Source organism: Lepidothrix coronata, unplaced genomic scaffold (genome assembly GCF_001604755.1).
Source record: "Lepidothrix coronata isolate B3197 unplaced genomic scaffold, Lepidothrix_coronata-1.0 Scaffold321, whole genome shotgun sequence".
NCBI lineage: Eukaryota > Metazoa > Chordata > Aves > Passeriformes > Pipridae > Lepidothrix > Lepidothrix coronata.
Genome location: NW_016690501.1, coordinates 302,672 through 320,318, shown reverse-complemented (window position 1 = coordinate 320,318; position 17,647 = coordinate 302,672). Strand labels below are relative to the sequence as shown.

Sequence of the window (17,647 nt, the reverse complement as noted above, 5' to 3'; positions counted from 1 at the left end):
TGCCAGAATTTCAAGTAACTGTGACAATTCCTACCACCCTTCACCTCCACTCCAGTCAGGAAACTAATTTCAGCAAGAGGGTAGGATTTTTTTTTTAAATAAAACTTATATTTACATTTAAATTTCTGTTCTCTTCTATTATCTCTAAGAAAGGTTCAAACTAAACTTTTTCCAAAGTAGCATATTGTAGCTAAGACATAGCTTGTTAAAACAGAACTACCTAAAACCTCTCTATCAGCATGCTTCTGACAATGGAAGAGTTATTTTCAAGTGCAAAATTATATGTTTGTAGATTTACCATTTAATTCCTGTTTATAAGGGTAACATTTCAAATAAAAATCAACCCTAGAATTTGTTTCAACAAAAAGATTACATTTTCATACCTATGGTGCCTTTGAAACCCAAGACAGATCCTTGACCTAAGACCTTAATAGATGTAGGCCAAAAGTAGAATTGAGTGGCATATGCTAAATCTGCTAAAGGATGACCAGCAGTAGAAAGTTCCCAGTCCAGCACTGCCAAAACACGAGCCTTAAATAAAAACAAAAACCTCGAGTGAGTGCTAGAAGACAAATCCTCTCCATCCACAAATGCACCACCCACTTAATATCCACGAGTTTTATTTGGTTACTATATATTTAAAATTAAAAACATGCACTGTAGCTGTCTACAACAAAAAGAGTTCCTTTTGGCCCTATCTAAGGATCTGTAGAAAATTAAAATTCACATAAGGGCAGAAAGCTAGGCATTTTTCCACAGAAAATCCGATTTAAATCTACATTTTTGAGTAGTGTTCTTCCTGTCAGAAACTTGTAAATTCTTCTAGTCAAAATATGGTTGAATTAAAATATCCTAAAGAACAGTAGTACTGACAGTTGCTGTGTTTTCCCCAGTGTTGTTGCATGGTCCTTTAGCACAGAAACTCAGACCATGCACCAAACCCCCTAATTTATCACAATATTATGTATAGATTAACACTTAGATGGGGAACTGAATTTCTTAAACAGGAAGTCAATCATTGCCCAGACTGTGACACAAGCTTCTGCTGCAAGCATCCTTGCAACGGTGTCTTCAGCTGGGTGTGCTGAGACTCCCCAGTCTGTCATTCTGATAAATTCTTATAATCCAGCTTGTCTGTCAATCTGAACGATTGCTCCAGCCTACTCACGATCCATGGCTACTTGAACTATGTGCAAAGTCTTTCCTACATGGTAACTCCCGCCTGTACAGGAGAAGTTTCTAAAGATTACTTGAAATTACCTACGTACAGCTCGATCAATTCCTTCAACTGCATCAGGAACAGCTGGGAGAGTTCCCGAGACTGCCAAATCTCGGTCAAATCAGCTCTCGGGGTCAAATCAGCACATTTAAGCCTACAACTAATGTGTCTATCAACTAATCCATGCACAACAATGGGACCCGTTGCTTTGCTGTGAAGTAGGCATTGCAGAGTCTTGGTGGCAAATCCCAGGCATATCTTCTGGTCACAACACAGCAAATAGCATGGAAAAAAATAATGAAAACGCAACTGTGTCGATAGATAGGTAACACATATTTATTTCCAAAACCAGAAAAAAAATCTCTTTCTTTTCCCTTTCAGGGTCTCTGTGATCTATGTGTACTCCATAACTAAGCAGTTTTGGAAGATTTTTCTTTGCTTCCACTAGTATCATGTATCATGCATTCAGATCCTATTCCAAAAGCCATTGTTAATTGAAGCCATATCACAGTCAAATGGGCTTTGGATCAGATGCTTATGTAGTTTAATGAAGTGAGACTTGAGTTGCACTGAATTCAACAGGATTTATGCATACACAATGTTTTGTTCCTGGACTTTGAAGTAGGGACTAGAACTAATGAATAAATTGAGTATCCTTCAAGGTCAGGCCCCTGAGCAACCTCGTCTAGTGAAATGTGTCCCTGCCCATGGCCAAGGAACTAGATGATTTTAAGGTCTCTTCCAACCCAAATCATTCTATGATTCTATCAATTCTGTCTAGCTCCTGCAATGAAAACCAGGACTGTATTAGGTACCTAAATACCATACACAGTATGGAGAAGAGTTAATTTCTCTCCTATTGTTTTCAAAGACGTATCACACACTAAAATAATCCACAGAAGTGTTCCATTACATGGAAGTGTTTCAAATACCTCTGTTGGATGGAAGATGATGTTATCTATCCTCATGTCCCCATGAATCAGGCTTTCTTCATTATCATCAGGTGGCAAGTTGTTTGCTAACCAGTCAGCCAGTTTGTTCATGGCAGGAATATCTGTATGAGCAGCTGCATCATACTGTTTTTTCCAAGTTGACACCTAAAGAAATACAAACACTCCAACAGATTTTCCAACTGATTCCCAAGTTTTTAAAGAGCACAAAATTCTGAAGCATGTGCTTCTGGTTTTTCACTATTATCATGTTACAGGAGAATTCAGTAAAACCCAGTAACTCTGCATTTGCAAATGTGAACTATGACATCAAAAGATGCAATGAGGACTACCTCTAATTTCTTTTTCAATCCTATTTATGTAGCCCAAATCTAGTATTATTCCAAAAACAAATTAGTATCATTCCCTGAGCATAGCATTACAGAATCAATCTGAATGTAACAGTGGCTTTACATGGTGCACAAAATAATTGAACTAAGTGAAGGTGTTTAATAGCTAAAATATGATGGTTAGTTTTACATGTTTTTAGTAATTAATAATTTAGCTTGCAAATCAAATAAATATTCAAAGACCTGACAAGACAAGAGAATTTTTTTAAGAGTTTTACCTGTCTTTTGCAGTATCCTGGTCCTCTACCATATCCTTGGAGGCCCAATGAGTGTAATTCAAAGGAGTGCAACAGGGCCAAAGTTTCTATCATTGCAATATACAAAGCAGAACGCTCTGCTGGGCCCACTTCAGGCAATGAGATGTCTCGGAAAATGCGACCCTAAAAACACCATAAATCAGACATTTGGTGGGATGTACACACCAGATGAAAAGAAGTAAAGCTATACATTTAATGACCAAAACCAAATGTAGTGAATCAACACCTCTATGCAAACAAAAATTCCTTCCTCATTTATTTTATTCCTCGCCCGGGGGAAATGAAGGGATTCACAGTAATCTCAGATCATTAGTATATGGAAGGTAACTAAAGTAACAGATATATTCAGTAGATGAAAGTCTGAATTAGAGCACTCAATCCAGATATCATGAAGCTTGAAAGTACCAGGAAAAATAATGTTGCATTGCCTCTAACAACTAACTTGCAGAAAAAATATCAGTGAAGACCTGAGGGAGGTGGGGTGGGGGGCACAGACAGGGAGAGAAGGGAAATAGGTGGGTTCCACATGCTGAGCCAAACAACCCAAAGAAATTCACTTGTGTTCTCCTTAAAGGCAGTTTAATATATCTAAAAGATGGGTGTGGTTTTCCATGTCATCCTTTAATTCTGACCCTGCCAGTAACAGATTGGAAGAGAAAAAACAGATTCCTATCTCCTCTGAGCTCCTCAATTTCACTATTTTGCGTGATGGCTTCAATATATTCACACAGATAAAGTAGCAAGAGAATTTTTTTTACTAAAAGGTTCTTCATAACACATCTCAAAATCAGGTTTTGTACTGTGCAATAGTTTATTCAACAGAATAAATATATGGTTGTTTTCTAAATATACAATGTATTTGTTAAAAACAGTGAGTGTTGTCCATCTTAGAATGGACAGACTGTACATTTCCATACTTAGAAATGCAGCAAGGTTTCTTCTTAAGGAATCACTTTCTTGTAGCCAAAACCAGAAAAATTCTCCATCTTTAATGTAAGAAATCCATTTCAAATTTTTCAGAGCTCTTATATTTTATTATTCTTGATTCATGGGTTTTGTAGGAAAGTTAACTTAATCTCCGGAAACTGTCCCACAAACTCTTATATTTCTAATTTCCCAGTTAACCTGATGACAGAGTAGGATGCAATGAAAGGAAAGAGGCCTGAATTCAAATCCTCCTCCAGTTTCTTTCCGAAACTATTCTTTCTGTTTGAACTGAAATTCTGCTTGGTTTTCAAGAAAAGGTGATTGTATGTCAATTCCTATCTTCAGTACTAAACAGGTTGCAGGATATCCAAAGATTCAGTATAACTTCATCAACTGACTGTTTTCCCTCTGACTTGTGTATGCTTTTCACAGAAGAAATATTGCCTTATTGCAAGACATCCTTCTGAGAACTCAAAACAAGAACAAGAGGTAAAATACTGAGCTGAATATTTCAACAAAGTGGGAAATAAGCCTTGGAGAAGCTGAAATCTGTGAGAATCACTGATAGCTACCATTTCTTAAAATTATCAAAAGATTATCTATGTTCATATCAGAAAACCTAGTGACTGCTGAGTAAGGCTCTAACAGAAAGGCAATTTAAAAGCATCTTGCAGTAGGGAGAAGGAAAGAATCTCTCACATTGGAGGACCAACCTGCACATGCTGCATTACATAAAACTCTGTTCCAATGACAGAAACGTCACTGCAATACAACAGGGGCTCAGGCACCGGAAAACCAGCCGAAAATAAGGCTTTCTGCACATGATATTCTCTATCGACCTGAAGACGACACAGAAATTTAGGTTCAGTTAAAACCTCCCAAACATAAATGAGCACAGTAAATGACAATGTTTAGTTCACAGAACACAGTTCACTGATCTAGCAGTTCACTGCATTTCTGGACCCACTCAACAATGTGCTGGGTAATGTATGGGACTTAATCACTTGCAATACGAAGTGTTTGGAGCTTGATGAGGAACATTACTTACCTTGTGTGCTCTGGGTAAAAGGGGGCCATGGGGCTTCTTCCTGAGCACATAAGCCTGACCACCCTTCTGAAGGTAAAAGGTCGGATTTGACTGGCCAGAGCTACAAAGAGAGAGATTAAAAGTACAAATTCAAGTACTTACAAATTTGTAAACTTTTAACAGAAATTATGCAAAATACACTTCAATTTGGCCTGAACAAAATGGCAGGATAGAGGAAAGAGTTCTTCTCAGGAGTTGTTTTGGGTTGTGGGTTTTTCTTCAAATCCAGTCTTACAAGGAAGCAAGTGATAGCCTACAGAATCAAAAGTCAGAGGTTCTATTCCTACTTATAAGAAAGATGTCTTCTTTCACTGTGGACAGATCACAGCCAAATTGTTCTCCTGTAGCATTTACTTCTCCTCCATGAAGAGACATCATTAACTTATTCAAGGCATGCAGTAGATACTAACTTCAAAGCTGATTTGGAGGAATTAAAGAGAGCAGAATTCTCACTAGCTCATAATTGTATTTGTCCTTTGGTGAGCTGTATTTTGAACAATGTAAGCACAAAGAAAGCTCTCCAAATTGGAGGGGAACTTTTTACAAGAGCATGCAGTGACAGGACAATGGGGAATGGATTCAAACTGAAAGAGAGTAGGTTTAGATTAGATATTAGAAAAAAAGTCTTTACTGTGAGAGTGGTGAGGCTCTGGAATGGGTTGCCCAGAGAAATTGTGGATGCCCCATCCCTGGAAGTGTTCAAGGCTGGGCTGGATGGGCTCTGAACAATCTGGCCTAGAGAATGGTGTCCCTGCCTGTGGCAAGGAGTTGGAAACATGATCTTTAAGGTCCCTCCCAACCCAACCCATTCTCTGATTCTACTCTATGACTAAATTACTGATTATTCTAGTACAAAGCTCCACTGTATGCCAGCCTGATCATGATATCCATATGCTATGCTTAAGGGACAGCCTATAGGAAAATTTTAAAGACTAAATGTTGAAGTGACAAAGAAAATAAGACATTTCAATCACATACATGTATAAAAGAAAAGGGTAACCTAGTTAAACCCTTCATAACGCTTTTTCCATCATTTTCCAACCAAGATCATTGACCTTTATTTTCCTCAAGGCTCTGTGCTTCCCTGCATGCCTTTCTCTCCTCATTCTGGATAATTTTAAGATGCATTTTGACTTAGTCCAATAAAAGACTGGACAACTAATGGAAAATAAAAATCAAGCGAACTTTTGCCCTCACGCTTCCCATTACATTTCCATTCTCCCTGAAGCAGTTAGGGCATAGTTTGTAACACAATTTAACAAGTATACTGCACTGACAAATGCTCTGCCTAGCACAAAAGAAATTTACACCAGCTGAAGCCTTGAACTGCAACTACAAGACAAGCAAACTAGTAAAAGCACAAATACTGACAGTATTTTAGCAGATTTTACTATTAGCTACTCTCCTAAGGTCCTTCCTAAAGTCTCCTCAATTGAGGTACATACGAGGATTAGGGTACAGCTGAGGATTCAATGGATGTTTTATATTTGCAACAGAAGTCAATGAGAAATTGTTTACTGTTTCTTAGTGGTCTGCAGATAAAGTAGTCTAGGTCATGTTTAGAGAGGAACTAATACATATTTTTAGAATACCTTCTAATAATTAGCTCCCGATGTGAAGTCACGCAGCCACAACACTAATTTGCTGAATGCAAACGAACCCACCGTTCTATGGGATAGTGGCTTTGGAGCCTGGGTGTGGCATCCCACTGGCGCAAGGCATTGCTCTCAGGGCGTTAATGGGAATTTCAACACATCCTTGCCCTGTTCTCATGGATTTGCTTAACCCCCCATAGCCTAACGCTTCTACATTTGAATTCTTAAGCCGTGTATGTGCTTCTGAACATTACTATTTGCTGTGTAATCAAAGATGGAGCAAATAAATTGAGAGGCAATAAAAGAATCATGTGAGTACTCTGAGGACAGCGGGAAGTCCACCCAACACACAGCCCGCCCGTAGACGGCTGGCTGCGGCCACACAGTGTCCGTGACAAAGGTCACCTTCGCCGCCACTGCAAACTTTGACTTCTCCAGCCGGCCAGGGGATGAGCTGTTCCCTCGGTGGCTGCTGTCCGCCATCCCCAGGACATCTCTACCGCTGGCCACCTTCCCTGCCAGGCAGCAGCGAGCAGAGCGGCCCCTCTTCTCGCCTCACAGTGCGGGCTCACAGCCCATGTCCGGGCCACGGAGGCGGCTCTGGCCCCTCCCGGGAGCGCTAGAGCAGAAGAGCGGCGGCTCCCCCGTCACCTGTGTCACCTATGTCACCTGTGCCGCCAGTTACCTGTACTGCCTGACAGCCAGCGCGCCCGCGGGCTCCCGAGGGAAGCCGCGCAGGTGGCTGCTCAGGTACCGCTCCAAGCTGCCCTGGTCGAAGCGGTGCTGCCGCCGCACCTCGCTGGTGCCCGGCTCCGCCGCCATCCCGGGAGGCTCCGCCGCTGCCCGCCCCGCCCCGCCCCGCCCCGTCCCGCCCCGCCCCGTCCCGTTCGCCGCCGCCCGGAGGCGCCTCGGTCCGCCAAGGAAAGCGCTGCCCGCCCCCGGGGCTGCCGGGGCTGGGTGGCTTCTCCTGGGAGACAGCAATCCCGGGAGACAGGTACCGCCTCGGCGAACACCCGCCCCCAGCCCCCGCCGGATCCCGCCTGCTCCCGCTGCCGGGTGTCGGGAGGCGGTCCCGGGATGGGAACGCCCCGGCGCTTCCCGGAAGCTCCCGCGGCCGGGCAGACGTGTCGCTGCCATGGCGGATCCCGGTCGGCTGGAGCGGCTGGAGCGGCGGGTGCGGGAGCTAGAGGAGGAGCTGGCCCGGGAGCGGGGCGGGCGGCGGCCGGCGCGGACCCGCATCGACACCATGAGCCCGGAGGTGACGGACTCCAACCCCTACAGGTGCGGCTGGGCCAGAAGCCGTCCGGGAAGCGGAGGATTCCGTCGGGATAAAGAGGATGGGCAAGAGGGAGGGCCGTAGGTTGGAACTGCGGGTCTGGGGGAAGGGGAAGAGGCATGTGGAGGGGGGCTCGGGCGGGTGCGGGTCTAAAGGCTTGGCCTGGGTTTGCCGAGGAGGGTGTCAGGACAAGGCTGAAGGCAGGTGCTCTGTGGGGAGCAGGGGAGGGATGCTCTCGGATTTCCCACCTGCCTGGGCTGACAGGGGTGTATGTCAGAGCTACGTTGTATTATCTTGTTTTACAGTACGAGAGAGAGAGAGAGAAAACCTTGTGAGTTTTTCAGCTAGGTTGCTAATAAATGGACAGGTGTTGGTATAACACGAGGTCTTATTCCTCATAACTTACCTATTTTAGAGTTTGATTTATAGAATTACTGAGCACCAGGGACCCCTTCTCTTCTGGAAATCTGATGCCTTTTTTTTTTCCTTAATACAAGTCGATATCTGTACTTTCGTTGATACTTTCAATGTAAAAATGCAATAACAGGATAAAATGTTACTTTAAAATCCTTTCATTTATCCTTAAAACCTGATAGTGTCAATTTTTAATTTTTTTAATGTTATATTGGAGTTAATATAATCAAATTGATCAGAAGACAGTGCAAGTCTTCCCTAGTTTGCTGCCATATGGTTCATTACCGAAAAAAGTGTCATCTTTCATTCTGTAAATCTGGGATCAATTTACAAAAATAGCTATGTGTCCTCCTGATTTCATTGACGTTACTCATACCAGCTGAATAAGAAAATGAGTTTCTGCAGGGTTAGTACTCTGTTGCTAATAGGAAAGCATCTACTCTCTCATTCAGACTGTACCTAGCTGGCAATCACAACTGCAGTGAAAGCAGCAGGCTTGAGTTTGGTGCTTGGAGGGGTTATTTTTAAATCAAAAGTGATTTTAAATACCTGAAAAGCAAAATTGCTATTAGAAACATAGAGAGCATTTTCTGTGTAATGTTGCTTTTTTTTTTTATTCGTAGTCGCTTGATGGCATTAAAAAGAATGGGAATTGTCAAAGACTATGAGGTAGGATTCTATCTGTAATGAAACGTTACTTGCATTCTTTCCCTGGGAGGACCACTTTTGATATCTTTGTCTCTATTTTATTTCTTTCTACAGAAAATCCGTACCTTTACAGTTGCAGTAGTAGGTGTAGGTGGAGTTGGCAGTGTGACTGCTGAAATGTTGACAAGGTGTGGCATTGGTAAGGTAATGAGAGTTTTTTTTTCTTCTACTTCTTTACAGTAGAGGGACCAGTCCTCTTTATGAAGAGTTTGATTTGATTTCATTCAGTTGGTTTTACCCAAATAAAAAAGCTGTTGTGAAGAAAGCACTGAAGAGTCCGTATTTTTCTTAACACTAGTAAAATTGATTTACTTCGGGCTAAATCTTGTATGATGTGGATGATCCTTGTTTGGATTCTGGTCATCTCCGTACTCCTATACGAGCCCATCTGTCTAACCTTCATACTGGATTATTGCAAAAGGAGAACAAAACAAAGAAAAAGGAGGGGATAGCTTGCATAGAAGATTAAGTCTTATAATAAGAAGTTTATATTCATGAATTTGAAACGTGGTGAATATCAAACAGATATTTTTATCACAAATGGTAGTTTGTCATGTGGCAGACTTAGAGCTAAAAATTTAGCAGCAGTTAAAAATAATTTGGTGTGTGTGTAGTGTGTATAGGATTTTTCTCTAAAGGAGGAATTCGGAGAATGGCTCAAATGTTTGTATTTCCAGACAAAGCCTGACTATTTACTCTTAAAACTCTGGAAAGTTTTTAAATATAGAAGTGATGCAATTTTTTATTGCGAAGTTTATTCTTCTGAAGGAGCATTTCCAGAAGACTGGCATCTTAGGCATAGCAAAGAACATCAGTTGATTCAGGATTTATAATAAACAACACGTTCATGTACTATGCAGGTATTTTAAGAGAATTGTTTTTGAAGAACTGCATCCCAAGACAAGTGAAATAAATCACACATTTTTAGTTAATGACATAATAGCAAGTAGGAATGTGATAACAGAGATGATAGTGTTCATGTAGATTAATCTGCTAAATAATCTTTGTTTAGATCAAATGAACAGATTACTTATTATTAAGAGTAGTTTTCAGGATTTAACAAATTGGTTCCTCCTGAATGGCAGTTAGAATTCAGTCTTTCATGCTTACAAAATTGGCACCTTTTATATGTGAATTGAATGGCACTGCAGGGGTAGAGGGATGTTAGCTTGGGGTGGCTTTTTGTTGGTTTTTTTTTAGAATTAGTTTTGTTGTTTAAAATACCTTGCCATCGGACTCTAATTGCTGTGTCTTTGGAGATTCACACATGTTAATACAATCTTTATTGTAGCTGCTTCTGTTTGACTATGACAAAGTGGAACTGGCAAACATGAACAGACTCTTCTTCCAACCTCATCAAGCTGGATTAAGTAAAGTGCAAGCAGCAGAGCATACTTTGAGGTATAGCTTAGAGAAGTGGGTATTAAAATGTATTTGCCTAGGATGCTGCTCCAGAAAACCAATGTTTCGCTCTTAATTACTTGCAAAGGAGCATGATCTAATTGGGGAATTTGAGTATAAAATATTTGTGGGAATGATTGATACTTTAAAGACATATTGGCCAAAACCTCTATGTGAGTCTACTTTTTAAGTAAAGCTAGTTTTGCTCAGAAGTTTGGTATAAACTATGCCAATTCAATATATTGTGGGTTTTTTTCTCATCTAATCTGTGAATTTTGGAGAAATATGGGTGTATTCTTGAGTTCAGGCTGGAAACTTAAGACTACAGTAACACTTGAGAAGTTAGGGAGTAGAATGCAAATTATCATTGCATTTGTGACTATTGACTTATATTATTTCCTCCATAAGGGATATTAATCCTGATGTTCAGTTTGAAGTACATAACTACAACATCACAACACTGGACAACTTTGAACACTTCATGGACAGAATAAGGTAAAATCTCTCAAGAAAAGCATGTTGCCAACTTCTGCTGATGTGTGGTTCTATACAGCCTCACGTTTTTATATTGATGCATCTTTAGATTTCCAGCCAAAGCTGTAGGACTTAGAGACTTTTCCCATTATAGAAAACAGATCAGATCATATTTTCACTGCTCTAAAGTGGTTTCAGTTATGCTTTATAGAACGAAGAAAGAAAATAGTTATTAGTGGATTTCACAGAGGAGGTCTGAAATAACTATTGCCATTTGCAGTTCTGTTGTACCAAGGTACAATTCTCCAATACTTTGTACTGTGAGTGTTTTCTATATAAAACTTCTTTGAGTCTAAAATGCCCATATATTAAATCCCAGCTTCAGCTGTTGTTTCTTCTGTAGATCACAGATGCTGTTTGTACGCTATTCTGCATTTGCACAAGTCTTGTTACAAATTCACTTCCCCTGGGCTTCTGTACTCTAGAAGCAGGCATGTTGCTTGCCATGTTGGTGGTATTTTGTTCTGCCAGCAATTTCATGCAAACTTTGTGATGCTTATTTCAGTAATGGTGCACTGGAGGAAGGGAAACCTGTTGACCTTGTTCTAAGCTGTGTAGACAACTTTGAAGCTCGCATGGCGATTAACACGGTAAGGCCATAGAAGGCATGAGCTTGTGGAAGTCAATTTTCTCCTGTAACAATGTTAGGAACTGTGGGGACTGTAGAAAAGACAGGAATTTAAAAAGAATCTTCTAAGAAATGTTTCCTTGGTTTATGGAAACTGAATCTGAGCTTTTACCCAGTTCTTATAAAACCCAAATATAACTGTAGACTTTTAAGTTACTAGCAGCTAATGGTTTGTAAAAGAGTTAAGTGTCATAAACTCTCTCTGTCTTTCCAGATTATCTTGTTTATGTAAAGGTATTTTTAAAGGCTGGTATGTTAAATCTTACAAACTTTTTAAAGACTGTCTATAGCTAATAGTATACTACATATGACTTTCTGTATACTAAAAATGACTTAATGCTGTGTACCTAATCAAATTGTTTTTCTTTATAGTAGCAGCCAACGTAGGGTACATGCCAAATGTATGTTTTCTGTTATCCTCCAGCTGACTGGATCCATAAATTGCAGGCAGGGAAGGTACACAGATTACTGTATCCAAGCCTGTAAAAGTAGATTGTGCGATTAGATTCTGTAGTGTGCTGTAACTGGATCACTAATGTCTGTATTTGTTAAAAAATCTCAGGTCCTCAGGAAAGCACAATGGGCTAGCTTTCTGAGGTCAACTTTAATTTGCCTTTTGATTTGTCCTTTGACTCTGATAAATAATTTCTATCTCTTCATGCCCCTTTTTTCTGATCATAGCCTTTTTGTCTTAAAGCAGGGAGATGGATGTGTTTAATCCATCCATTGTTTGGGTTTCTTTTCTTTTCATTAAACTTTTGCAGTGCTGATGTGTGTGTTTCTGTGTTTATAAGGCCTGCAATGAACTTGGTCAAATCTGGATGGAATCTGGAGTCAGTGAAAATGCAGTGTCGGGACACATACAGCTGATCATACCTGGTGAATCCGCTTGTTTCGCGGTATGCAGCGCTCTGCTGAATTGCTCATTTTCCTTTTAAAGCAGGACTGGGAATATGGAGATTAGCTGGCTAGTGAGAGTGATCCTGGCACAGCTGATTCAGTAGCTTAAGATTTTGCGTGATCTGTGGGATTTCTTTAAAACTTCTTTTAAACTCAGTTTCTTTATTTCCCTTCAGTGTGCTCCTCCACTTGTAGTTGCTGCAAATATTGATGAGAAGACATTGAAACGAGAGGGAGTTTGTGCAGCCAGTCTTCCTACAACTATGGGTGTTGTGGCAGGAATGCTGGTACAAAATGTTCTGAAGTAAGTGACTGAGTTGTTGCTATTCGATTTACAGCCCAATAAGAGAAGAAAAACCTGAAAGAACTTTTCATAATGACGGGTCTGGTTCTTTTTAAACGTCTGTGGCCTGTTTCCTGATGGTATTGGCATGATTGGACAGTGCTGAATTATACACTGCTTGAAACATTGCTGTGTTTGCTTTGGAACTGCTACTTTAAATAGCAGTAGGGTAAGAAACAGTTTCAGGGTTTTCTGAAGAATTTCTTTTACTGCATACACAGATGCACATTTTTTTCTTACTTCTGCATTAAAACATGCTCTGATTTGACATCGTTAAGTTATACACAAAAAATGCTACAGTGCTGACTTGTCTTTGAAATTTTGTACATGGACAAAGAATAAATTATTTCCCTTACAGTGTTTGTAAAAATCTGTTATAAAGCAATATGACTTATCTTAGTATTTTCAAAAAGTAATGTCGCATGACTCCAACTGCTAAAAGAATTGCATGTATCGGCAAGGAAAATGTTTGAAGAACTTTGTGCTTATTTTCAAAATGACACGGAGTGTTTTACAAGCATCTTTGAGAATAAGATTGTATTTAGCCTGCTTTTAGCCTTAGCTTGGTTTTGTCCATTACCCAAAAATTTCTAGTTACAAGGAATAAAAGTACTGTTTGCAGGTGTGCCTATAAACAACAAAGCTCTATTTTCAATTGTCCAGAGAGATGTTTTTCTTGAATGAAGAATGCAAACATTGCAGCTTAATTTGAATCTTTATTTTGATTGCAAATTGGACCCTACAATAAAGATTATTAAACTGGTTCTGATCAGGTGTTTAAAACTTCCACATTGTAATACAGGGAACCTCAGTGTTTCAAGTAATGGTTTAAGGCACAGGAGGAAACTGCTTACATGCTACTCTAAACATACTTCTGAGTGTAGCTGATGTGTTCTCACACACTTAGACCAGAAGAGAATTGGATTCTATATTGATCCAATTATGCTGTTGTTAGGTGACTACAGCTTATTTAAGACAATTACAGTAACTCTTTACAACTGCAGTAGTGTGAGTATATTCTAAAAGTTCTATGAGGGAAAATTATTCCTTGAGCAACTGAAGTTTTAGGTTTGCATAAATATAATATGAATTGCTGTATGTAAGCTCCTTCTTTCTCTGTGTTTCTAGATACCTGTTAAATTTCGGTACTGTGAGTTATTATCTTGGTTACAATGCAATGCAGGATTTCTTCCCAACTATGTCTATGAAGCCAAACCCACAATGTAGCGACCACAATTGCAGAAAACAGCAAGAAAATTATAAGGTAAAAATGATTTGGGTTTTCTTTTTTTCCCTTTCTTAAAATCTTAAGAACACTGCAAGATACAAATCTGTAGTAAAAGAAAACGTTAATTGCTACTCGCAGTTTTCAGCAGCCTTGTCCTGAGATGGTTGCACATGTTTCTAAATATACAGTATGTAGAGTTATCTTAAAGCAAAGGGTAGGAAGAAGGGCTTGCATTCAGTTAAGTAATATTTTCTTGGACATAATTGCTCAACCTTTCTGGCAGTCCTGTGTTTCTGAGTGATAAGCAGCAGGTATTCTGCTTTTTTTTAAGCAGCAGGTATTCTGCCTTTTTTATGGCTAACAAAGTTCTAAACTGTGGCTGCTTATCTTAAATATTGAAAGAAACATGAATATTAGATTTGATCTTCTTTGCTGTTGTTGGAAATTTGACTATTACATTTTGCTTATTATGGTTTTTATCTTTTTGTGGTTTTCCTTCAGAAAAAAGAAGCTGCACAACCAAAACAAGAAGTAATTGAAAAGGAAGATGAAATAGTACACGAAGACAATGACTGGGGTAAGTCATCAACTGGAGACTAAATGATGTTCCCAGTACCAAGATTCAATTTGGGTGAACATACTGTAGGGTACGTAGAATTCTTACAGTTCCTATTTTTTGTAACTTATACTGCGCAATTACTGCTGGCTTTTCACAGGTTTTGACAATAATTTTACCACAACCTGATGATGTGTTTTTGATGCAGTGTGAAGGTTTTAGGCTCAAAATGTAACTGCTGCTTGAGTAAAAGACTTTCTTAAAAGATGGTCTGAAGATGAGAGAGATGTGAGAAAATGTATTAATTGTGTATGCCTTTTAAATATACTGAAGAGAATTTGTCATTTCCATAACCACTGTGCTGAGGCATCCTGTGGAATTTTATATTCCTTTGAGGGTTTTAAATTAGAAGGAATTGTCTTAAGGAATGGTAAATGTGTTTTATATAACTGTCTCAAGAACAGGGGTATACATTCTGTTTATTATATGATCTAAAAAATAATCTTATGTTACCATTGGCAGAGGTGTCCACATAGTAAGATTTAAATAGTAAGGACAAAGAAGAGGTGCCATTCTTGTCCATAAGTTACATATATAGAACTGTTTCACATATTGTAAAGGGAAGATATTTTGTATTGATAGTGGAAGGAAGTGGTTGAAATCAAAGGTCTTTCTGCTTTTAATTTTTCTCTGTTTTGGAAAAGAAGCTGCAGCTTACCTCTTACTTACTGTGATAGCTTGGTTATTAAAGAACTTTTTCTTCTACCTTTTAATGGAGTTCTTGTTTGCTTTTAATGCAAAGGCATCGAATTAGTATCAGAAACTTCAGTAGATGAGCTGAAGGCTGCGTCTGGCCCGGTACCCGACCTTCCTGAGGGAATTACTGTAGCATATACTATCCCAGAAAAGGTAATATATTTGTTCTTTATGAATTTTGAAATACATGTTGTAGATTAACTTTATACTACCAGCTAGTTTGGTAGTCTTTAAACCTAAAATAAAATTCCATCTTGAACAGTTTCAGTGAAACTGGACCTCAGTACATCTGATTAGTGCAGATGATTTTGTGTTTCTATGAAATATATTCCTTTAAGTATGGAAGCTGGTGTGAATGTAGTTTTGAGGTGATAAGAATAAATGCTTTTCGGGGCTGGTAGAAGGAAAACAAATGTGAATTTCTCAGTTGCTTTTTGGTGACTAATTAATTTTTACCATATTTATCTTTTAAAACTGTATGTAGTCAAAGAGCAATTAGTATACCTGGGAAACATAGAATCTGTATGTCTTGCGGCCAGAACATTCTAACTCCAAAGCGAAATAGTTTACAGTTTAAGCGTATAATCACTTAGGCCTAATCTTGTAATCAAGTGCCTGGTTCTAGGAAAATGGTGTGGTGTAAAGGCAGTAAAGCTAATTTGTGTGGGGATTGTTGTTTGCTATTTTTTTGCCAACTTTTTCTTCCTGTTCCTAACAGGAAGAGAATTCGATAATGAAGGAAACGGTAGCAGAGTCTGAAGAAAGCCTGGAAGAACTCATGGCCAAAATGAGAAACATGTAGAAAAATAAATATTAAGTACAACTTCAGATCAACATGGATTTTGAGAAGACCAGTCTTCTTACTTTTTTTCTTTACCTCCAGTGAAGCTTACCTTTACCTTTCTAAAGAAGTGGAACTGTTACATGGGCAGGAAGGACACAGATTTACATTGTTCATATTCTGTTGTCTAGTCACTCTTTACCATACAGAGTTGTGCTACTGTAAATTTTAGTTTCTCAGCATTGCTAGTGTCCAGATATTCAGTAGAAAATAAAAAGACATGACTTTCATGGCTGGGCTTTGTGAATGAAGATTTGGGAAAGGTCTCTACCCACATTTGTCAAAAGCGCGCTGGTGGCTAAAAAGGCCAATACGAGATAGGCACGTCCGGTTGCAACAGGCACAGCAGAAAGACTCCTTAGATGGTATATTCTGCAAGGCACGATTCTTTCTGCATTGTCTTTTCTCTTCAAGGATGATCCTGTGTGCGTTCTCAAAGGCATCAGCAGCGTTATAGATGGTGTGTCTCCAGACCTCCCGGTTGGAGGCCAGAGTAGACCAGTTATGTTGATCAATATGGCCAAGGCTGAGATGAACAAACTAACAAAAGCAGGCATAGGACATTATATGCCCTATCATGTGATGAGAATAGTACCTAGTATAGGACAAGGGAAAGATGAAATCTGCTGGAGTGGACTGAGAAGGCGTAGGGCAGATGATAGTACCTCACTCATGTTGCTGCTCCTGATTTTTCCCGGCACTTGTCCTTGGTTGTTGTTCACTGGTCTAAATTCTTTGCATGGATCGTGGTGTGGCTTCTTTTTCTGAGTAATCAGAACGTTTAAACCTTTTCATCTGCCTTAAATATCTCTGGGATGGTATTTTTTTTAAACTTTCTTACTTTTATCAATGTCTTACTACTGCTTGTCCTCAAATAGCTCCTATAGGATAATGTTTTGAGAATATTGTAAGAAGGTGAAGTCTTTTTGTTAGTATTATATTAGCAGACTATATTAGCATGCCACTATTTCAGCTGGCAGATGCTTTTCATAAACAAAATTACGGGCAACATTGGAAAGAACAGGAGAATTTGTCTCTCTCTTCTAAATCTAAATAATATATTTTTGTTGGTTATTGAAAGTTTAGCTATAATTCTGATCCCTTCCCATCATATGGGCTATATGAAGGAATTACCACATGTTAAACTACATCCTATAGTGCCAGTACCCTGCAGAACTGGAAGGATCAATTTAAAATATTTTAACTACTGTGGCCGTCTGATCCAGAACTTGATCATTACTTCAGTTTGGCTTAGAAGGTAAATTTCAGAAATTACCTTAGAAGGTAATTCTCAGTATACTACAGGTATTTCCAAGTTGGGCTCTTCAAAAAACTTTTCCACAGCACGATGCAGCCAACACAGAACCAGCTAGCGATGGCAGTAGCAGTATGGGAGCAATGTGTAAAGAGAGCGCAGTATTGTGGCGGTGCTTCTGCTGCTTAGGGCAGCTGAATGAATACTTAGTGAAAAAATGTTTCACTTCTTTAGCAATGGTTACAGACTTCAAAATCTGTTTTCTCCACAGCTGACATCAGGTTATATTATACACATAAAAATCATCTCTGAAGGTACTGAGGGAGGCTTTAGGTGGGTTTTGAGTGGGTTGCATTATACTGTAAAATGGAAGAGGGTTTTTT

The 17,647-nt window shown here is 39.3% G+C and overlaps 2 protein-coding genes across 3 annotated transcripts in view; one reads left to right on the top strand and one right to left on the bottom strand.

Annotated features, from left to right (window-relative positions):
• Window positions 1-7,258, bottom strand: part of ACAD11 (acyl-CoA dehydrogenase family member 11) — a 30,403-nt gene extending 23,145 nt beyond the window's left edge. The window contains exons 1-6 of the mRNA XM_017838029.1: window positions 7,110-7,258; window positions 4,791-4,890; window positions 4,456-4,581; window positions 2,777-2,938; window positions 2,152-2,316; window positions 384-531 (exon numbers count right to left, since the gene is read on the bottom strand). Coding sequence (XP_017693518.1) covers window positions 384-531; window positions 2,152-2,316; window positions 2,777-2,938; window positions 4,456-4,581; window positions 4,791-4,890; window positions 7,110-7,246 — 838 coding nt within the window. The 5' untranslated portion in view covers window positions 7,247-7,258. The remainder of the gene's footprint in view (window positions 1-383; window positions 532-2,151; window positions 2,317-2,776; window positions 2,939-4,455; window positions 4,582-4,790; window positions 4,891-7,109) is intronic.
• A 285-nt stretch (window positions 7,259-7,543) lies between these two features.
• On the top strand, window positions 7,544-16,239 carry UBA5 (ubiquitin like modifier activating enzyme 5). Of its 2 annotated transcripts, XM_017838039.1 has the most exons (12): window positions 7,544-7,705; window positions 8,738-8,783; window positions 8,877-8,966; window positions 10,114-10,223; window positions 10,632-10,718; window positions 11,263-11,347; window positions 12,180-12,284; window positions 12,462-12,589; window positions 13,757-13,892; window positions 14,358-14,433; window positions 15,215-15,321; window positions 15,887-16,239. In XM_017838039.1, exons 1-12 carry the CDS (start codon window positions 7,560-7,562, stop codon window positions 15,968-15,970), a joined length of 1,200 nt encoding a protein of 399 aa, XP_017693528.1. In that variant the 5' UTR covers window positions 7,544-7,559; the 3' UTR covers window positions 15,971-16,239. The 2 variants fall into 2 exon arrangements, with proteins under 2 accessions (XP_017693528.1, XP_017693529.1); XM_017838040.1 differs by lacking the exons at window positions 7,544-7,705; window positions 8,738-8,783 and having other exon boundaries at window positions 8,895-8,961.
• Window positions 16,240-17,647: the final 1,408 nt, after the last annotated feature.

What these genes read in the sequence shown, in the direction of transcription:
- UBA5 (XM_017838039.1), top strand. Translation starts at nt 7,560, where the DNA reads ATGGCGGATCCCGGTCGGCTGGAGCGGCTGGAGCGGCGGGTGCGGGAG. An exon ending in GAATTGTCAAAGACTATGAG is followed by an intron (nt 8,784 to 8,876) that starts GTAGGATTCTAT and finishes TTCTTTCTACAG; the next exon opens with AAAATCCGTACCTTTACAGT. An exon ending in ACACGAAGACAATGACTGGG is followed by an intron (nt 14,434 to 15,214) that starts GTAAGTCATCAA and finishes TTTAATGCAAAG; the next exon opens with GCATCGAATTAGTATCAGAA.